The following is an 18329-nucleotide window of genomic DNA, read 5'->3' on the forward strand; positions in this document are numbered from 1 at the left end:
GAATAAGTAAAAAAATATAGTTGAAAGTGACAAGATAAATTCTTTGATATTATTGGATCAAACAACATGAAAGGTTAGAGTGACAATCCAGAACCAAAACCACTGCAGCATTTGTCAGAGGATAAACTATGCAAACATTGCAGCTTTGCTTACCTTCTGTCTTTTTACATAATCTGTGCTGTTTTGCTGCATCAAGTCACAAATGGAGAAACTCGGGGCGATATGAGCCAAATTTGTGCCACAAAGTGCTCACGGACACTTTTGTGAAATGGCTGACATTGATAGTTGGACCAAGCACTTTTTATATGACTTTTACATCATATACCCTCACCAAAACAAACTGACATATTCTTTTTAGGCCATATATACAGTTTATTGCTATTTACACAAAATAGATCTGAGAAAATATCTGGAGTCGTTTGCGCGGTTCTTTAAAAAAAAATGTACGTTACAGTATATACACAGAATGATTCCTTTATGTCAGATCGACAGATTGTCAAATGGAAAAGTCAAGTCAGTCACATGCATAGTTTGTCCATAAGCACCTCTTCGATTGTGTTCATAATCACTCCCACGCTTTTATATTATATGGCAGCCATTTTGTCGTGTTCTTTGCAATGTAATATGACTATACAGGAGTAGGGAATAAATCAACGATTCAGAACGCAACCCACCACTATCACACCAAAGTCTCGGAGCCCGAACCTTTCCCTGTGAAGAAGTCCCAGAAACTGGTCTTGGTTTCCTCTGGGGGCGCCTGCCTGACCCAAATGCTCCCCGCGTCCGCTGGGTACTGCTGGCTGGCAGGCTGGGCCAGACTGAGCAGGTTGTGGTGGGAGTGGAACTGGCGCATGTGGCGGACGGATTTCCGGGGCCGGACTTCTCCTGTTGGCACGCAGTGCTGCATTCAAGATCTTGAGCCCGTTTCCAAGGACGACGAGGCACGCTCATCTAATTCTGATGAAGTCATCTACAGATGTGGAAGGATAGCTTACCGTATCTGCTGTCGTGCTGCTTTCTACTCGGGTTCATCTTTAGAATGCTGAGGAAGACCTCGCTACTCAAACCGCCTTCCAACGATGAGCGAGGCTCCATCGGGGTCGGAGACAAACTCCCAGTGGACGCCCCGACGGAGTCCAAAGACGCTCCCGTGTCCCGCCGGCCACCTGAGCCGGCGCCGCTTTCCGTCGTCACGTAACTGCCGCTGTCATGACGGAGTCGAGCGGTGTTAGGTCTGCGTTTGTAAAGCGGTCGTTGAAACGGTGATTGCCCTTACCTGAGTTTGCGGCGAAGGAGGTAGTCGATGATGTCGGGGTCGGTCTGGATCAGACTCACCAGGACTTGCTGTTGGAGCTCGGCCGATACCTATGGAACACACTGGCATAATTTGGGGGACCTCCGCCAGGTGGGATACACCATGCTCTTTCACTCTCAACTCCTCTGTCACATCATCAGTGCGTCACTAATACAGCCAAACCTCGATTTTTGACCGTCTCGGTTTTTGACCAATTTGACCAAAAATGTCAGTTTTTTTATGCCTCTGTTTACAACTGAAAATGGGTTCTCGACCAAACTGAGCGCACCTGTATGCACCAGTCAACTCCCCTCCACCTCCTTATTTGTCACTTCCTTTTATCGCGTCTCATTGTGACTAACGCAATATCCTCGTGTAGCGTTCCATTGTGAGAAGGCGTGTTTGTATTGGTCAATATCGATTAAAAATAAATAGCAGAAATTGATTATTATGGGAAATCGATGAAAAGGTTTCTTCAGCTGCCATCTGTACTTCCTTGAAGGTGTCGGACATTTCACTTCTCATCCAAGAGGCTTCGTCAGCGAACTAACATTTTACTGGTAACTCTGGCCCTATATATTGCCATGGTGGTGTGAGGTTTAATTTGGATCGTGCTTACAGCACACTTCTGAGATCGATACTACATAGGCTTAGTTATGCTGATGAGGTGATAACTGAGCAACTGGGGCAATCAGGCCAGTCGTAGACCATAATCAGTCAGGACAATAGAAGTAATTAGTGTAGCCGCAGGGAATAGTCCTCCGCCCCCCCCCCCCCAACCTTAGAGTAAGGACTTGATCATAGCAGAGGTCTGGCACCGCCACCTCTGGACAGTCTGGATATATATATATATATATATATATAGGGCCAGAGCTACCAGCAAAAAATTAGTTAGCTGACGAAGCCTCTTGGATAAGAAGCGAAACGTACATATGACGGCTGAAGAAACCTTTTCATCGATGGAACACTCCTGTACGACTGAGACATAATGGGTAATGTTTCAGTTTTTGACCAAATCGGGTTTTGAACAGGTTTCTGGAACGGTTTATGGTCAAAACTGTAATAGTCATTCTCAGTAGAGGATCAAGAATATGTGACTATAAGTCACCTTTAACAGTAAACCTTTGACAAGACTAAAGCGAATCACCATGAAAAGTCTCCTGTAGTTCTGCATGAGCGCCAGAGTAACGTTAATAATAGCCGTGCTGTCCTCGATGCCCACGGCCTGCGGACTGCCATCTCCTCCTCCTTCCCTTTGGAGCAGGTTAGGTCCAAAAATGACCGCCAGGTTGGCGGTCGTCATCTTGTTCCCGGGGATCTGTTCCGGTCAGAAAGTCAAGTTGTTGAATTTTTGGACCACGGATTGAGTCCATAAAGGTTAAATAAATAGAGGAGTATAGATATCCTTTTTCAAATTGAGATTGAATCAAGTACAGGAGCAAAATAGTTGCACTTGAGGATGTAGCACTACTGACCTCCTCGTCGTTGGCGCCAACGCTGTCCTGGGCGAAGCTGTGCACCGTGTGCAGGAAAGTCAGGAGGCGCAGTAATGTGTCACAGTTGCAGGGAGGCAGCAGGTACAGGAGGTGCTGCAAGTACTGCAGCTGTTCTTCTCCTCCAAGAACTGAACGACAACCACAGACAAAAAAACAACAAGTGGAAATGAGTTATCGACCTCAAATGATAGTTATGGGTAGTTATGGTGCATCCGTACGATTGGCATGCAGGAAGGCAGGGTATAGCTCTCTGGTGAGCAGAGGGTCCGGCATTTCTCTCAAAAACTCTTTTAGCAAGGCAGCCACGTCGTGGACGCTGTGCTCCTCGTCCAGCTGGACATCCAAGCCCGCATCAAAGTCCTCCCTCAGCTACGCGGGAAAGGAGAGACAAGAACGGGATGCTAACATTATTTGTCGCCGCACCCGCCACGAAGTATAAGCTCACCTGCCGCACTCTCTTCTTAGAGCTCCCGACTCGGAAGATCCCCACAGTCTGAAGACCTGAAGGGAGGATGGAAAGTGAATCAGGTGGGCTGAGAGAGCGCGAGATAAAGAGGACGGAGGGTTCACCATGAGCCTCGATGTGGCCACAGCAGCGCTCCAGAACCTGAGGCACCTGCGGGTAGAACGGGTTGAGACTTAGTCTGCTTTGACTCCTCCCCTCCGACGAGCCTCCGCCGTTCTTCTTCAACTCCAGCTCTGCTGGGTGGGAGAGCTGCAGAGCCTCCAGCAAGCGGGACTGACTGTCCACCAAATCGGAGATGGAGTCGACGGAGAGGCCACCCTGGGATTAGAAAGTAGACAGAAGTACACTTTCAATGATCTATTCAGTTTTTTTTCCTCCAAATGGCATCACTTGGATGACTGAGGTTTTACCCGTCTCTGTCCTCGTCCAACGGTGTCCAAAATAGAGCGCGGTAGCACCGGGGCCACCGAATTTGCAGGCATTGAGGGGCGCACGCCCCCCGTAAGCAGCTGCCGCTTCTCGGCCCGGAACCGCAGGATGCTGGCCTCCAGCTCCAAGCAGTCCCGTCGGCTCTCCTTCACGGCATCCTGATGGCGCTTCAAGGCCCGGTCGTTGGCGATGACTTGCGACAGCGGAATGCCAAACGCCTTGGGGGCAGATTCTGACAAAAACAACGGGAGTCGCTTTCGACAGAACGATTGAGAATGAATGACACTCAGTTGGGGAGGGGGAAAAAAGAGTCCAATTTTTCTCCTTCAGCTGAGTGACATTTATCTTTAATTATTATTATTATTACAGTGAGACCTAAACTTACGAACGCCTTATAATATGAACTTTTCATCATACGAACGTCAAATGTATGAAAATTAAGCCTTATAATAAGCACTATTTTCATAATACACACCCACCACGGCCGGTCCATCAAGCACACGGCCTTCGGATCTGGCGAAAGTGATCTTCGGCGTGAGCACACGACCGAACAGCGCTCCAGCCAGCGCTACTTTCCATACCCCTTCTCAGTGAATGCACACGTCGATCGCCTACTTGGAGCTTTTTGCAGATAATTTTACTACTATGGGACCGGAAAATAAACACCACAGGCTCGTGTTCAGCCTCAGTTCAAATGTGGTGCGTTACTATGAATAAATTGAAGAAACTACCAGCCGTACACGTCTACTCTGCTCTGTTTGTTTGTCATCCAAGACTTGGGGTGCGTTCATGTTCGAGAATAGCGCACAACTTCTTATGACTCTAGGTTGTTTGGAAAGCATTGTCTAACTGAATGAGCGGTGACAAACACTTGCCAACGTTTTTGTGTTGCTACACTTGAACGCACCCCCCTGTCAAGATGCGGTAGAAGTGATTGTGATTGGCTAAAGGGTAGAGTCATGTGTCATGGTAAGCCAATCAGAGCTAGTGTTATCACACACACCGGAACAGCATGTCAATAGTCACGCTAAATTGTCACGGGCGAGTTGACAGCTCGGGCGTTGATGCCGCTCGCGACACTTCAATTTCATTTCATTTCAACGAGTCACTGTCACCTCACCAGTGACATGATTACGACGAAAGTGCATCGCTATGTCCTGTGCTCCAAAAGTTTGCTTGTGCTCCAAAAGTTTGCTTTGCACGAGGTGATTGTTAGACGCGAGTGTGCCATTTTATTCGCCCCGCCCGCCTTCTTTTGTCGCGTTTTATTCCGCGTCCGTGGAATCATCGGACTCGCGCCTTTTGTTGTCATAAAATCTCTGCCAGCACCTACGGGACTCGAAGTGAATGCAGATGGCATCGAGGAGCTTGTTGCTGACCATAATGAGGTCATCAACACAGAGAATTTGATTTGCCTTCAAGAGGACAGCAGAAGCAGGCCATTCAACAGTTGATGTGCAGGCTTTTTTTGAACAGTTCCATTCAGAAAAGACTACAAGAATCATCAACATGATGAATGATAATGTGATGCCTCAGTTTCGTAAGACCTTACAAGTCAGAAAGCAACAGGTGTCAATTAAGAGCCATCAATGACCATCACAAATGTAAATAAAGTGACTTTATTATACAGTGCACTGTATTTCTTTCATTATAATACAATAGCACATTTATTATACATAGGATAAGGTAGGTTGTGTGTAGTTTTAAGGCTTATTTAGTTGAGAAGTATATTTTATGGAAACCCGGGAACGGATTATTCCCATTTTAATGGTTTCCTATGGGATTTTTTTTTGAGATACACACTTTTCGCCTTACACACTCTGTCTGGGAACCAATTAAGTTCGTAAATTGAGGTCTCACTGTATTATTATTATTATTATTATTATTATTATTATTATTATTATTATTATTATTATTATTATTATTATTATTATTGAGACAGTTTTTTTAAGTAGTGAATTACTACTTACATAAAAATAATATTAATAAGCACTTAATCGACGTGTGGTGATTCAATGATACAGTTTTACTATGTTACTTCTCCTTACGAATGTCTATTTAATAAAAACTGCATGTGTTCGCCAGCGCCTACTATACGATTCAATAGACCTTCCCAGTTGTCCTTTTCCACTACAGCCGTTAACCAAACACATATGTGTTCTAAATAAGTGCATATTTCCCGCCTTAACAAACGTCTCAACAGAAAAATATCGCCTGTTACAAAAGAAATTTAAAGACACGATGGGTCATAATAATACAGTATGACTAGCTCCTCATAATTTCAAGTTTCCTTAATGCAACATACTCCTCTGCCATATGCTATTATATAGCATCATCCTGGCATCCCATTGGTTAAACGGACTTCTATATGTTTGTGTCTACGTTTGTAAAATGACGGATGTAGATAGATCGATCGTTATTCAGTAGTTGTTCTGATAGTTTTACGTTCATAATACTACTATAATAATACATTTAATTTATAAGCGCCTTTCAAAACTCTCAAGGACACTACAGTCACAGTCGAAGTTTTTCTTCGGGTGAGCAGCAGAAGCCAAACGTGCCGGTGTTCACTCAACCCGGTGAGTAACTCAAGTTAACTGTAAATGCTGATGTTCGCCTTGGATATTTTTGGACTGTTAAAGCAAAAAATAAATAAAAATTCATCAGTTCTTTACAAAACGGCAGTAAAAACAAATCACGTGAGAGAAAACAATGGCTAATAAGGCAACAAAAACGATAAGGACACAATTAAAAGTTCAATGGTTATCATTATTTTTTAAACATTTTGCTTAGCTCTTATTTATTATGCAATTATCTTAGTGTAACATGTATTTGTTACATATTTTAAAGTATTGTTATGCTTTGGGAAACGTTTTTGTCTGAATTGGGGGTAGTGATGCGAGCCTTGGAATGCATTAGGGCATTTACATGGAAAACACGTCTGTACTTATAAAATGTTGGAGGTAAGAAATTTCTCCCAGAACCAATCGATTTCGGAAGTAGGAGGGACCATTGTCCTTTCATGCTTAATTTTTTTTCCAAAGTCTGGAACACCCAGCGGAGGGCGCTCGTCGGTCTTCATGTGCTGGTCTCATCCAGTGAAACCAAATGGATGTCTGCTTATAGGTGCACTCGCTGGCCTGCTTTGTCCAAGCTTGGCTTTTAAGCTCTTTGCTGACCCCGACGCACGCCGTCTGACTTTTGGCCACATTTGCTGGCAAGTGACACCAATGGCCGCTGAGCCTTTGTTTGGAAACATCCTTGGCGTCTTGTTTCTTTATTGGGTTTGGTGCAGATCTGGATCATGGGGCAAATCCACTTATGTGAGCATGTTTCAGCCTTTTACTTCAATATGTGAGGATGGTGGGGTTTCATTATCAGTTTTCTGTGTATGTAAGGGCTGTGATTCGTTTTAAAATCAACATTAAAACTAAAAATAGTCTGGTGGGTTATGTTTCAATTTGTGACCCGGATCAAATATTTCCCATGGTAAATTGAGGGGTGTTAACAAGGTAACGTAAATCATTATTAAACTTTTGCATTTTGTGAATTCGCCCATTGACTTAAAATCCACCTCCAGTTTTTGTGATATACCCTAAATTTGTAATATGAAACACTGGCATTTTTTCCCAGTTTTTACCCTAAATTAAAAATAATAACAATAATAAAAATAATAATATAAACTAAATAACAATGTTATACTATTATATACACGTATAATAATAATAATAATAATAATAATAATAATAATAATAATAATAATAATAATAATAATAATAATAATAATAATAATAAATGAGTACATCTTTCAATTTTGATTTCAAAATGAAAAGAATAAATGATACTTTGATCTATGTTTTCATTTCAGTTTGGCATTTGTTGCTCTCTGAAGCCGAATCATAGACTGACTTTTTCGAATATCATAGCTTCCAAACTTAGCATAGTTATTCCCTCCGCCAAGGAGGATGTTCAGCGGCAGTGAGAAGGCGGGCAAAGCCAGCAGGAGCGGGGCCGGCTCATGATGTTCCAGGTTTTCATTAACGGGGTTAGACTGCAGATAAGTCTGTACGTGCGGCTAAGCGGCAACAGGTGTTACGTCTTTAAAGATTTGCATCATCGTTCGTTGACCTTCATAATCACATATTTTTCCCTGTAAATGCTGCAAAACACTTACATTCAGGAGGATGTTTTTTTTAAATACAATTGTACGTGTGCGGAAAAAAATACATAAATTGGATATTCCTGCCACCCAAATAGAAATTCCTTTTTTAGATTGTGTGCATACAACTCACCACGCTCTTTTTTTTCCTTGGAAAATGAGTCAAACTTCCTGCGTAGTGACTTTCGCCGTTTGTGAATTTCTGTGGAAGGAGAAAAGATTCATTTATTTTGCAGGCAAGCATGTCATCACATATTGTGTACATTTAAATAATGTAGCTGTGTCATTTTGTGGCATCCCATGATGTGACAGGTTGGGGGCGTAAGGGTGGTCTCGTTTTCCTAACACAGCAAAGCAGGAAGCCCGCAAAAAAAGGACAAAGAGGAGCATGAGAATAAGCCAATAGAAGAAAAAGTGTCTCAAGTGGTGACAGAGAATTCCATGGAGCTCGCCAGTGGCTAAATACGTCGGACAACTTTCAACAGCACAACCCTCAAAATGTCAGCAAAAGACAACAGGAAGTCAAAGAGGCCGGGTGGGATGGGGGGAGGGTGGCGAGAGACGTGACCCAATGTGCTTACCACGGGAGAGAAAATTGTACTATAAGTTTCCCACACTTGAACTCCTGGAAAATACGCCAATCCGGCAACACACAAAAGTCCATCAGAGAAACAAATAACCTGATTTAGTAGTCCACTAGCTCAATGCTAATGCTAACACAATAATACCACATACACTCATGCATACATTTATTTTCAATACCGCCGATACGGTTTGTACACCGGACTGTATATAGCCCTTTAAATAACATCTTTGAAAATACAATCTCTATCCTCAGCAGTGAGCTTAGATGAGCTGTTGAGTTTTTCAGCCACATGACAAAAAACATGCCTCGTAATCAAATTGTGATCACATTTTGTCATCAACATTTGCAAGAAAACGCTTCACTGAGAAAGACTACGCTCCATGGGCAAATTGAGTCCAATCTACAAGGTGGAACGAAGGCCAGAAGAGTGCCTTCACAGTCTAATACTTGTAGACGTTGAGCTATACATACAGTATATGCTCAGTAGTGAATAGTTCTGAGAAAAAAAGCAGCCAGCCAGCAAGACGAGGCTGAGAAAAGCAGCTTAGAAACTCTCATAGGACACACAAACACTCAAGAACAATCCCTGTGGCCTCTGTGTCTTGCGGATGACAGGCCGTCTTCGCCCAAAGGACAAAAATTGGAACCAAACAAGTATCCATGGATACCACACTTTGATTTGGTAAAACTGATGGATGAGCTATGTGGGTTCATTTTTCAAAGACGGAACCGTTGATGATGTCTGGAGAACTTGCCGTGCACCATTTGAAGTCAGCAGTTTGACTTTGCACATCTGGAAGCAAGTTTGGATGAAGAACTGGACCGCGGCCAACAATCATCCATTGCATGTTTACAAATCAAAAAGCTCAAAATCGCTGGCGCGACAGACGTTGATTAACTCACTGCAACCCAACTTTATTTGCGAGCACTTTAACAAGTGTGGATTTAATAAAGTGTTGCACCCCCCCCCCAAAAAAAAAACCCCACAATAAATGTAAAACTAAAAATAAAAAAAACTGGTGGCTTGTATCATTCTCTGAATAAGTTTTTAAACCATGCTGAAAAGAAACTGAAGAACTGAACTATCCTCTTGTAATATTTTAAAATGGCCTTTTCGTCATTGTTTTCTCCGAGTAGGATTTTTTCCTGTTACCGTAAAAAGGTAGGGGTGAGGTGGTAGGGGGCTCTTTCTGCGAAATGCCGTCATGTGGTTTAAATTACCGGTAGTACTTGTTTCTAGTTTTAAAAATAGCCAGGCTAAATTTTAGCTTTACCTTTTTCCATCATTAGCATTAAGCTAGCATAACTTTGGCCAGTAGTATCCAGGTCATTTGAATAAGGTTGGCGTTGAAATACTGTAGATTGGCTTTCTTTCTTTCGTATTATCGTAAAAGGGGGGTGGGTAGACAGGCTCTTTCTGCGAAATACCCCATGTAGTTTAAAGTAGTACTTTTTTCTAGTTTTATAAATAGCCTGGCTAAATTCTAGCTTTAGCCTTTTGCGTGCTAGCATAACTTTGGCCAGTAGTATCCTGATCATTTCAATAAGGTTGGCGTTGAAATATTGTAGATAATGGCTTGCTTTCTTTTGTGTTTAGATGAGTTTTACCTTTAACCTTAACTTGGGAGACAAAAGTAGTTTTGGTCCATGTTCGCTTGTTGTGTTGAAATACATTAATTTAGTGTCTAAATATGCTGTTCAGTGCGTATGGGAGGGCTCAGGTTTCACCCATGGTGTGTGGCTCGGGAATGTATCTCGTGCAAAAGGCTGGAGTTTGTTACATTTACATAAGAAACAACAATATTTGTCCTCTTCCCATCCTGTGCTTGGCCAGGATGTCCTAAGTTTTCCTTATTCGCAGTTGTTCCAGTCTCTACTTCCAAGTTCTTGAAGCCGTCTCCACCGACCATCAGCTGTCTTTGCATTGGCATTTTCATGCTCCACTAGTCATACATTAGAGCACGTCCAAAGAGCACGCGCTTTCCAAGACCATCCACATCCCGCACTTGGTCAGGGATTGGATTGGATTTGTCTTTATTAGTCCCGCAGTGGAGAAATTTACATTTCCCAGCAGAAATGTCGGCAACAAGTCGGGAATCGTAACCTATCACGTACCTCTGGGAATGCTGATCTTCAAATGGAGGTCCTTCTGGTCCAGGTGGAACAAGGCCACTTGCTGGAGTCTGGCTCGCTCCACTTCGGATAGATTCTGGATGCTAACGGACTGGAGTCGCACGCTCTGACCCAACATGTTGGCCCACGTAAGGCCTCCCTGCCAGGACCCCAAGAAAAACAAATGACATGGTGAGTGGAAATGCAACACATCGTTATGGGAATATTTAGCAGAAAAAAAATGCCAGGCTGTCCATCACTGAGTTCGGGCAAATGGATGTCGGTAAATTGTCTGCAATACGACATTTAATCAGAGTGAGGTTGAATTTTCCACGGCATATTTAACTCATTCACTGCCAGACATGCAAACATGTCTCCACTCCAGTGCCAGGGTTTTTGTCATTGTCATTCAAATTCCAGGACCCACAGAATATTAAGTTTTAGGACTACATAAACATTCAATGCGGCGTAAGAAACCTGAGACTCTCTTCTTTCATCAGAAAAAAGAGTTAATTCCTACATTCTATGGGTCTGGAGTTATATGATCTTGAACGCAGGGCAACTTTCCAAAATACAATGCAATACATACATATTGGTTTATGTAGTGCTTTAACAACAGCTGAAGCTGGAACAAAGCACTAATATGGAAAAAAAGGAAATGCTGATCCCTTGTGCAAAAGAAGAAAAAAAACATTGCCAGAGGCCATAGCCAGCACTTTATCGCACCCAAGCATGAAAAAAACTAAATCCAAACAAATTCGAGAATGCCGCTCTACGTCATATTTTCAATTCTTGAATACATTTGTGAATGGCAGTGAATGAGTTAAAGGACAACCGACATCACTTTTTTGTTTCCTAACTGACATCAGAAAAACGTTTTATAGCATCTAAAATGCCCAAAACACGCAGTATGATATTTTAGTCAAATGCAAAACACCAATGAAAATGACTTAAAGTGTCTAAGTACTAAGTACTAAGTACTTCAATTTGAAACCGGAAGTGGCCAGTTTCAGAAGGTCCCGCCCCCTTGTTCGTGGTGTCACGCCAAAACGTCTTGCCTTGCTCGAGAATCAAAACAATGGCTTCAGATTCGGAAAAGATGCTTTCTTGTTACTCCTCCAGTTATGAATATGATTCAAATAGTTCTGAAGAGGAAAGCATACATGTTTGCAATCGATTAAATAATTTATTCCGGTCATTTTGATGCATCTGGAGAGAAATGTACTGACAAACTCTTTAGTACTCACAGTACCCAAATAAAGGCAGAAGATTGCAACAAAGCTCTGTGGAAATTGTCTCCTGGGAGGTTTTGTCAGCGAATGTCAAATACACTGTAGAAGTATTGATGCAACACACAACGATTCACCATCGCGTTATTTATGTGTTTTCCTTCTAATTTCGCCATCAACGCAGATCAACACGATGTTTTTAGAACAAACAAAGTACTGCAAAATGCATTGAGGTGATGCAAGGTATGTCCGTTCTCAGTCAGGGGCGTTCCTTCAGTGACGTAGGGTGAGGACTCGTCACCAACTCAAAAACAAGACTTCCGGAATATTCAGTGCGAGTCTTAAAACGTAACATATAGCTATATGCGATGGAATCTTATTAAAATACGCCCAGTAGAAGTCATTTTAAGCGATTTTACAAATTATGGACACAACTTGTCCGGAGACGTCGGATTTCCTTTCCTGTGTCGGGAGGGCCCACAATAGTCTCAGTTTTCCTCAATCACTTTGTAATATGAATATAATTGATGTAGGCACATTGCTTTAGAGCTGGTTGAACTGAAACTTAATTCGACAGTTCAAATATATAATCAAAATTTGGAAGCTAACGCCGGAGTCTTAGGTCAATATGTTAAATCTCTCTTCATATGGGAATTAGATTGTAAAACAATTGTGGTAGTTTTATGAGAAAGAGTTCCCAAGATGTCCTGAACATTTTCATGTTTGAGTATTTTAGGGCACAGGTGTCAAAGTCAAGGCCCAGATTTGGCGTGCCACATCATTTTATTTGGCCCGCGAAAGCAGATCAATCATGTTAACTTCCGTGACGCTTTCTAACGTCCGAACTAAAATTTCGAATCGTCCCATGTAAACCACAATAACAGTCGTTATTCTTGACTTCTGACTTGAAAATTAGTCATTCATGAATTTGTTGTTGGCTCTGTAAAAAATATGTGGAGGGAATGAAACATTCTAATGGCTTCCCCAAATTCATAAATTTCAGCGTGGTCACCAGGGTAAAACAACACCGAAATGAGGGGTGACCTTGCGTGTATCTTTCAGACTTTATCATATCATAAGTAAGTAAAAAGCAACAGTCTGTTGAACTTAATTGATTTGATTATGCCAGTGGATTTCCTTGTGTGTCATCTGCTTAAAATCGAATACAGACACTCCCCTACAACGGTACATATGAACATTATTTGTACCAACATATGTAGTATTCTCTCCAGTTGTACATATACATATCTTTACAGAACATATATTTTATTCAATGTTTATTTTTCAGTACAAATCAATACAGGTTACTTATATAAACCTTAAACATACATATATAAGCCTTAAGAGTACTTATCTCTTTTTTTTTTTTAAACCATGAATTTGCGCAAACCAGTTATCACATTGGCCACGTTCCTAATGGCCCAAAAAAGATCAACATTTTCACATTGGAATGAATTTGGAAAACACGTAAATATATTAAAATATCTTGTCAGTCGGGAACTTTGCTTTATCAAAATAGCTCTCCTATCTTTAACATTAATTATTATCCATCGCTCTTGTAGATGATTGAGCAAGAATGAATGTGAAGCAGCCAAAGGGTGAGAGGTATTCGTGCGTGTTACGCAAGTCGATGTGGAGGTGGTGGTGGTGGTGGGGTGGGGGGTCTGGGTGCAACTCCACTTGCTTATTTCTTGGATAAATAGCAACTGGAGAGACCAAATTTTCCCTGGAGACCAAAACGATATGAGTAGATTCCGACACTTGTGCATATCAAGGCCATTGATTTTAATAACCGAGCGAAAATGATACAATGTCAGATTTCAGTTTTCCATGTTAAAATTCCAGATTTCGACAACTTTCATCCAGAAGATAAAACATTTGTGAAGACAACAAAGAAATATCATCTATGAAAGCACAAATACCTGATTTGACAGTGGACTTTCTTTATCCCGGTGATTATATTTCCAAAATGTTGTCCCGATGGGCCCCCACGCCCCAGCCCCCTCACCCGCTATTTGGACACCATTGAGTCGAGTGGCACGGTCTGACTCCAAGTTAGTGAAGGCGCAGCATGAGTAAGGCGAGAGGGAGGTCCGGAGAAAGGAGTTAGATTACAACAAGAGGAGGAGGAAGAGGACAAGTTGTGACTTCCATGAGCTCGAGAACATAAACACTGGGGGGGGGGGGGTGTTGGCAGACAGAGGGAAGTAAATTGGGGAGAAGGAGAAGGGGGGGGGGGGCCTCCAAAAATTCACCAATAAAGAACCTCGGTAAATATGAGCAGGGAGCAAAAAAAAGTCAAGGCAGGTGAGTACCAAGATGAGCAGGATTAAAACGTTGGATTAAAAAGGACGCAAGCAAAGACGCAAGAGGCTGAAGATGAGAGCAGACGTGTGAGGGCTAAGCATCATAAGTGAGTGTGCACGTGCGTGAAAGTATCCCTCACGGCCGACCTCTGCCTGACACCCGCTGTCACAAGACGGCACCACCTTACAATTCCAGGTCAAAAGGTCACATGATTACAAACCTGATGGCCTTCTATCAGTGTGATGACTCAGCCCATCTGTTTAAAAAAAATTAAAAAAGATGCAAGACAGAGACCAGACTTTGTTGGACAACAGTGCACTCTATTGGCTTTCGAGAGCCCATGAGACAGGCCAGTGTGTGTTGAGCATTCCCTTCTTTGAATGTGATGTAATGCCAAATATTCAAAACAGATGCCAGGCTGATGCTGGTCTCAGTCGTTTTAAGGAGCACAATAATAAGCAAACCCAGACGAATGCACAACACCTGGCCAACGTTGACTCGTTTACATTTTTTTTAGGGTGGGAAAAAGAGAGGAATACTATTCCTGTGACTGTAAAGTGTCCTTGAGAGTTTTGAAAGGTGCGTATAAATGAAATGTATTATTACATGTATTTCCAAAAATTACATTGGTCAGGAATGATTTCCATGACATGATTATTTCTTAGCCCAGATTGCAGCTATTTCCCGAAACGGAACCAATTGCTTCCTCCTTCATCATGAATGATTCTCTACTTTTCAGCTAAGCCCCGGCAGGAAATACCGACGACAAAATGCAGATGGGGAGCAAGGATAGGGACGGTCTTCTCACTCCGTGACTGCCTCCGTTCTCTAAACAGGACGTACACACCCTCAACAAGGACTGGTCGGGCACATCGAACCAATGCCTGGTAGGCCAACGTCTGTTGTGTTGCTATTTAATTATTTGATGATGTAAAAAATAAAATACAATGAAATGAAATAAGTGGGAAATGAGATTGGGAAAACAGAAGTGGCTGGAAAAGGTTAACCTGAGAGAATGTTGATATGAGACTGTGTGATAGTAGATGTGAAATAGTATACTGAAACATGTGGAACAAATTTCCTAATTTAACATAGAATATTAATTATCCCCATAATCGATATCGCGGACACAGAAGGTGGTTAAGAACAGCGACTTGAAGGAAAAACTACTGCTCATGTGAGCGAGAAAATAGTTTGTTCTTAACTTATAGATACACAAATATGTAGTCAGGAGCCAGATCTGAATTAAAACTCAGTTGGCAAGGCCACTCGGGTACAATGAGCCCTCCTCCCACACACACGTAACCCCATTGTCATAAAATGTTTACATTTTATTTACTTGAATTTGATGCTGCTTCGTTAATCATGGCAGTTATTTGAAGGTTCATAATTGCTAAACCATGATGCTAATTTCTGATAGCCCCATCAATTGATTTTCATTAGATGTTAACATTGAGCTAGTTTGCTGTTTAGCTAAAAATAAATACATGAATACAATACAATACATATTGATTTATATATCGATGAGAAGGTTGACGTATTGATTTATATAGCGCTTGAACAACAACATAATATAAATGAATAAATAAACAAACAAATACAGTGAGACCTCGGCTTACGAACACCAAATTAAACCTTATAATACGCACTACTTATCGCAATACACACCCACCACGGCTGGCGGAGAGATCTTCGGATCTGGCAGAGTGATCTTCGGCGGAAGCACACGACCGAACAGCGCTCCAGCAGGCGCACCTTTCCACACCCCCTCCCTCTGAATTCACACGTCGATCGCTTCAGAGGAGCTATTTGCAGATAATTTTGCTATTATGGGACCGAAAAAGACCACACCACAGGCTTGTGTTCAGCCGAAGAAGACACAAAACAAAATCACCTTCGAGGAGAAGAGGAGAAAATTGAAAAACACGAACGAGGTGTGCGTTTGTGTGATTTAGTGGCTCAGTACGGCTATGCTAAGTCAACCATTGCTACCATTCTCTGCAACAGAGAAGCCATCAAAGGTGCGTCTGTTGCAAAAGGTGTTTCCGTGCTGTCAAAGCAACGGTCTCGGGCAATCGAAGAAGTTGAAGAACTTCTGTTAATTTGGATTAACAAAAAGCAGCTACCCGGACTGTGGCTATGAGAGTCATCAACATGATGAACGATAATGTGATGCCTCAGTTTCGTAAGACCTTACAAATCAGAAAGCAACAGGTGTCAATTAAGAGATTTTTAATCATCAAAAATAATGAAGAGTCTCCAAGGTTGAGTTAACAACAGTCCTTATGGAAGGTGACTCTCCTTCCATAAGCCATCAACGACCATCAAAAAGGTAAATACAACTTTTACAGTCCAGTTTAATTATTTAATTACAGTCCTTATGGAATGTGACTCTCTTTCCAAACAGCAATTCCCTCTGACCTCCGAGTGGATACGGCAAAACTACGCCCCTTACTGGCTGTGAGCATCCGATACACAGGAAGTGCAGTCTTGGTTTTATTTTATGTTGGTCAAATTGCTTCCAGTATTTTTTTGGGGGGGTGAGTCATATTTCAGGTGCTGAGTTTTGTCATGTCAATTTTACTGAATGTGATGCAAGTGAGGCGCGAAGGATGCCAACCTGGTGATAGAAGTGCATGTCAGACGGCGCTCGGGAGACTCCCCAGGGCCTGGATGTGAGCGGCTCGGGTCCATCCAGCGGGAACGTCTTTAGGGTCCGTTCATCAATATGAGGATGGCAGCTGCTCGTGTGACCGTTGTTGCTGTTTGTTCTTCTCATTTCATTTTTCACCTCTTCTTGCTGCTTTCCATCACATGATTTGAGCCCCTCCCATGTCCAGCTTTCAGGGTCACTTTCATCTGTAACAGGATCTGCTTCAGATCACTTCAAGTGGTTTCTATCCCACTCTCCTTTCCTGAAAAAAAACATGCAACTACACGCACGCACACACGCATACAAGCACAAACGCAGGCGCACACACGCGCGCAAGCACAAACAGACACACACACATACTGCATGACACCCAGCCAGTGGCTGTCAGCCCTTCCTGTGTGTATGTGCATTGTAGATAGCATGGCGTGCTCTGCGCTGTCAGAAACAGGAAGTGGGAAGCTTGCTCGCTTGGCCCTGATGAGCCATCTCCTGTGTCTCTGCACATGCGAGACACAGGACATAATTACCCTAACTCAAAAGCTATGGGAGTGCCATTGGAGGATTATTTTGATCACCTCCTAAATGCAACGCGCATTTAGGAGGTGCGCTAAGTAGTAGAACGACTAGGGCGCACAGGTAGAATAATTACATGTGACTTGGGAGCCATAACGGCCAACCACCAATTCTAACTGTGTCCTAAAAATATGTTAAAATCTCTTGTTTCCCAGGTATTTGTGCATCACTTTGCAAAGTACTGTACTATTTCAAAACTTTCTGACTAATGTGCAGAGATTTTACAAAGGAGTGGAAGGCAAAGCTGAAAAAAAAAACTTTACTAGTAACACATTTTTTTTTTCTAGAATGCCTTGGTTGTTCTACTAACTAGCATGTTGAATTGCTGTCTGGTCTTTGTCCTCTGTCGTGGACAATTTTGGCAAAGTAGTGGGATAACTTCACATGACAAACGAGGCATTGAAGTGTACACTAGTTGGCAAGTGCACTAAAATGAGTGCAAAAGAGCAAACAAAAATGCAGATTTTATTTTTATCGCAAGTGATATGTGGCATTACTGCTCTGTGATTTTTTTTTGTTTTATCATTGCTTCCCATAACAATTGACACAACAAAAAGATTTGTTATATCACATTGTACATGTTGAATTCCATGTGCGTATATTCCTCTCAAAATGCAGAAAGTGTACTGCGTGGGATTTTGGCGCATTTGCTAAACACTAATCCGAACCATGAATGTGGAGAACAATTGTCAATATTACACCCTTTTTTGCACATTAGAACCGTCAAATAATCAAAGAAAGACTAAGAGTCTCTATGCAAGAAAAATAATTTATTTATGATATAATCACTTCATGGCACTGGCATGTCGGAATGTGGTGCTTTTCCGGATAGCTACACACCAAACCACTGGATGGGTCACCAGGGGATTTAATACTTATATGGAATATTCCTTTAAATGCCCCCCCCCCCCCCCCTCCGACCCTATAAGGAATAACAAAAATAGAACTCCAATAAGTGGTCTTGACTCTATTGATGTCTGTAGCTATAAACTGCTCCCAAGTGGCGATTGTTATTTTTTTCCCCC

The 18329-nt window shown here is 42.2% G+C and overlaps 2 protein-coding genes and 1 long non-coding RNA gene across 7 annotated transcripts in view; 1 reads left to right on the forward strand and 2 right to left on the reverse strand.

Moving 5' to 3' along the window:
* Positions 1–458: 458 nt before the first annotated feature.
* On the reverse strand, positions 459–17004 carry arhgap36 (Rho GTPase activating protein 36). Of its 3 annotated transcripts, none has more exons than XM_088989992.1 (12): positions 16699–17004; positions 10546–10702; positions 7978–8046; positions 3667–3917; positions 3361–3574; positions 3236–3291; positions 3009–3159; positions 2770–2918; positions 2442–2612; positions 1277–1365; positions 996–1204; positions 459–885 (listed from the first exon to the last, which is right to left on the reverse strand). In XM_088989992.1, exons 1-12 carry the CDS (start codon positions 16855–16857, stop codon positions 680–682), a joined length of 1881 nt encoding a protein of 626 aa, XP_088846118.1. In that variant the 5' UTR covers positions 16858–17004; the 3' UTR covers positions 459–679. The 3 variants fall into 3 exon arrangements, with proteins under 3 accessions (XP_088846118.1, XP_088846119.1, XP_088846120.1); XM_088989993.1 differs by lacking the exon at positions 16699–17004 and adding an exon at positions 13694–13818; XM_088989994.1 differs by lacking the exon at positions 16699–17004 and adding an exon at positions 11524–11547.
* LOC148901904 (uncharacterized) lies at positions 14548–16690 on the forward strand. Its single transcript, XR_016114201.1, has 3 exons — positions 14548–14657; positions 14818–14965; positions 16486–16690. It is a non-coding gene; the product is annotated as an uncharacterized LOC148901904 (long non-coding RNA).
* A 1047-nt stretch (positions 17005–18051) lies between the features above and the next one.
* nhsl2 (NHS-like 2) overlaps positions 18052–18329 on the reverse strand; it is a 35389-nt gene continuing 35111 nt past the window's right edge. For 2 of the 3 annotated variants that reach the window (XM_088989989.1, XM_088989990.1), the window contains exon 10: positions 18053–18329. This exon is cut by the window's right edge and continues 2010 nt beyond it. The gene's annotated coding sequence lies outside the window, so the exon portion shown is untranslated. The other variant, XM_088989988.1, reaches the window with a different exon arrangement.

The sequence above is a fragment of the Hippocampus bargibanti genome, linkage group LG02 (genome assembly GCF_051943395.1).
Source record: "Hippocampus bargibanti isolate YZ-2025 linkage group LG02, ASM5194339v1, whole genome shotgun sequence".
In the NCBI taxonomy this organism is placed as follows: Eukaryota; Metazoa; Chordata; class Actinopteri; order Syngnathiformes; family Syngnathidae; genus Hippocampus; species Hippocampus bargibanti.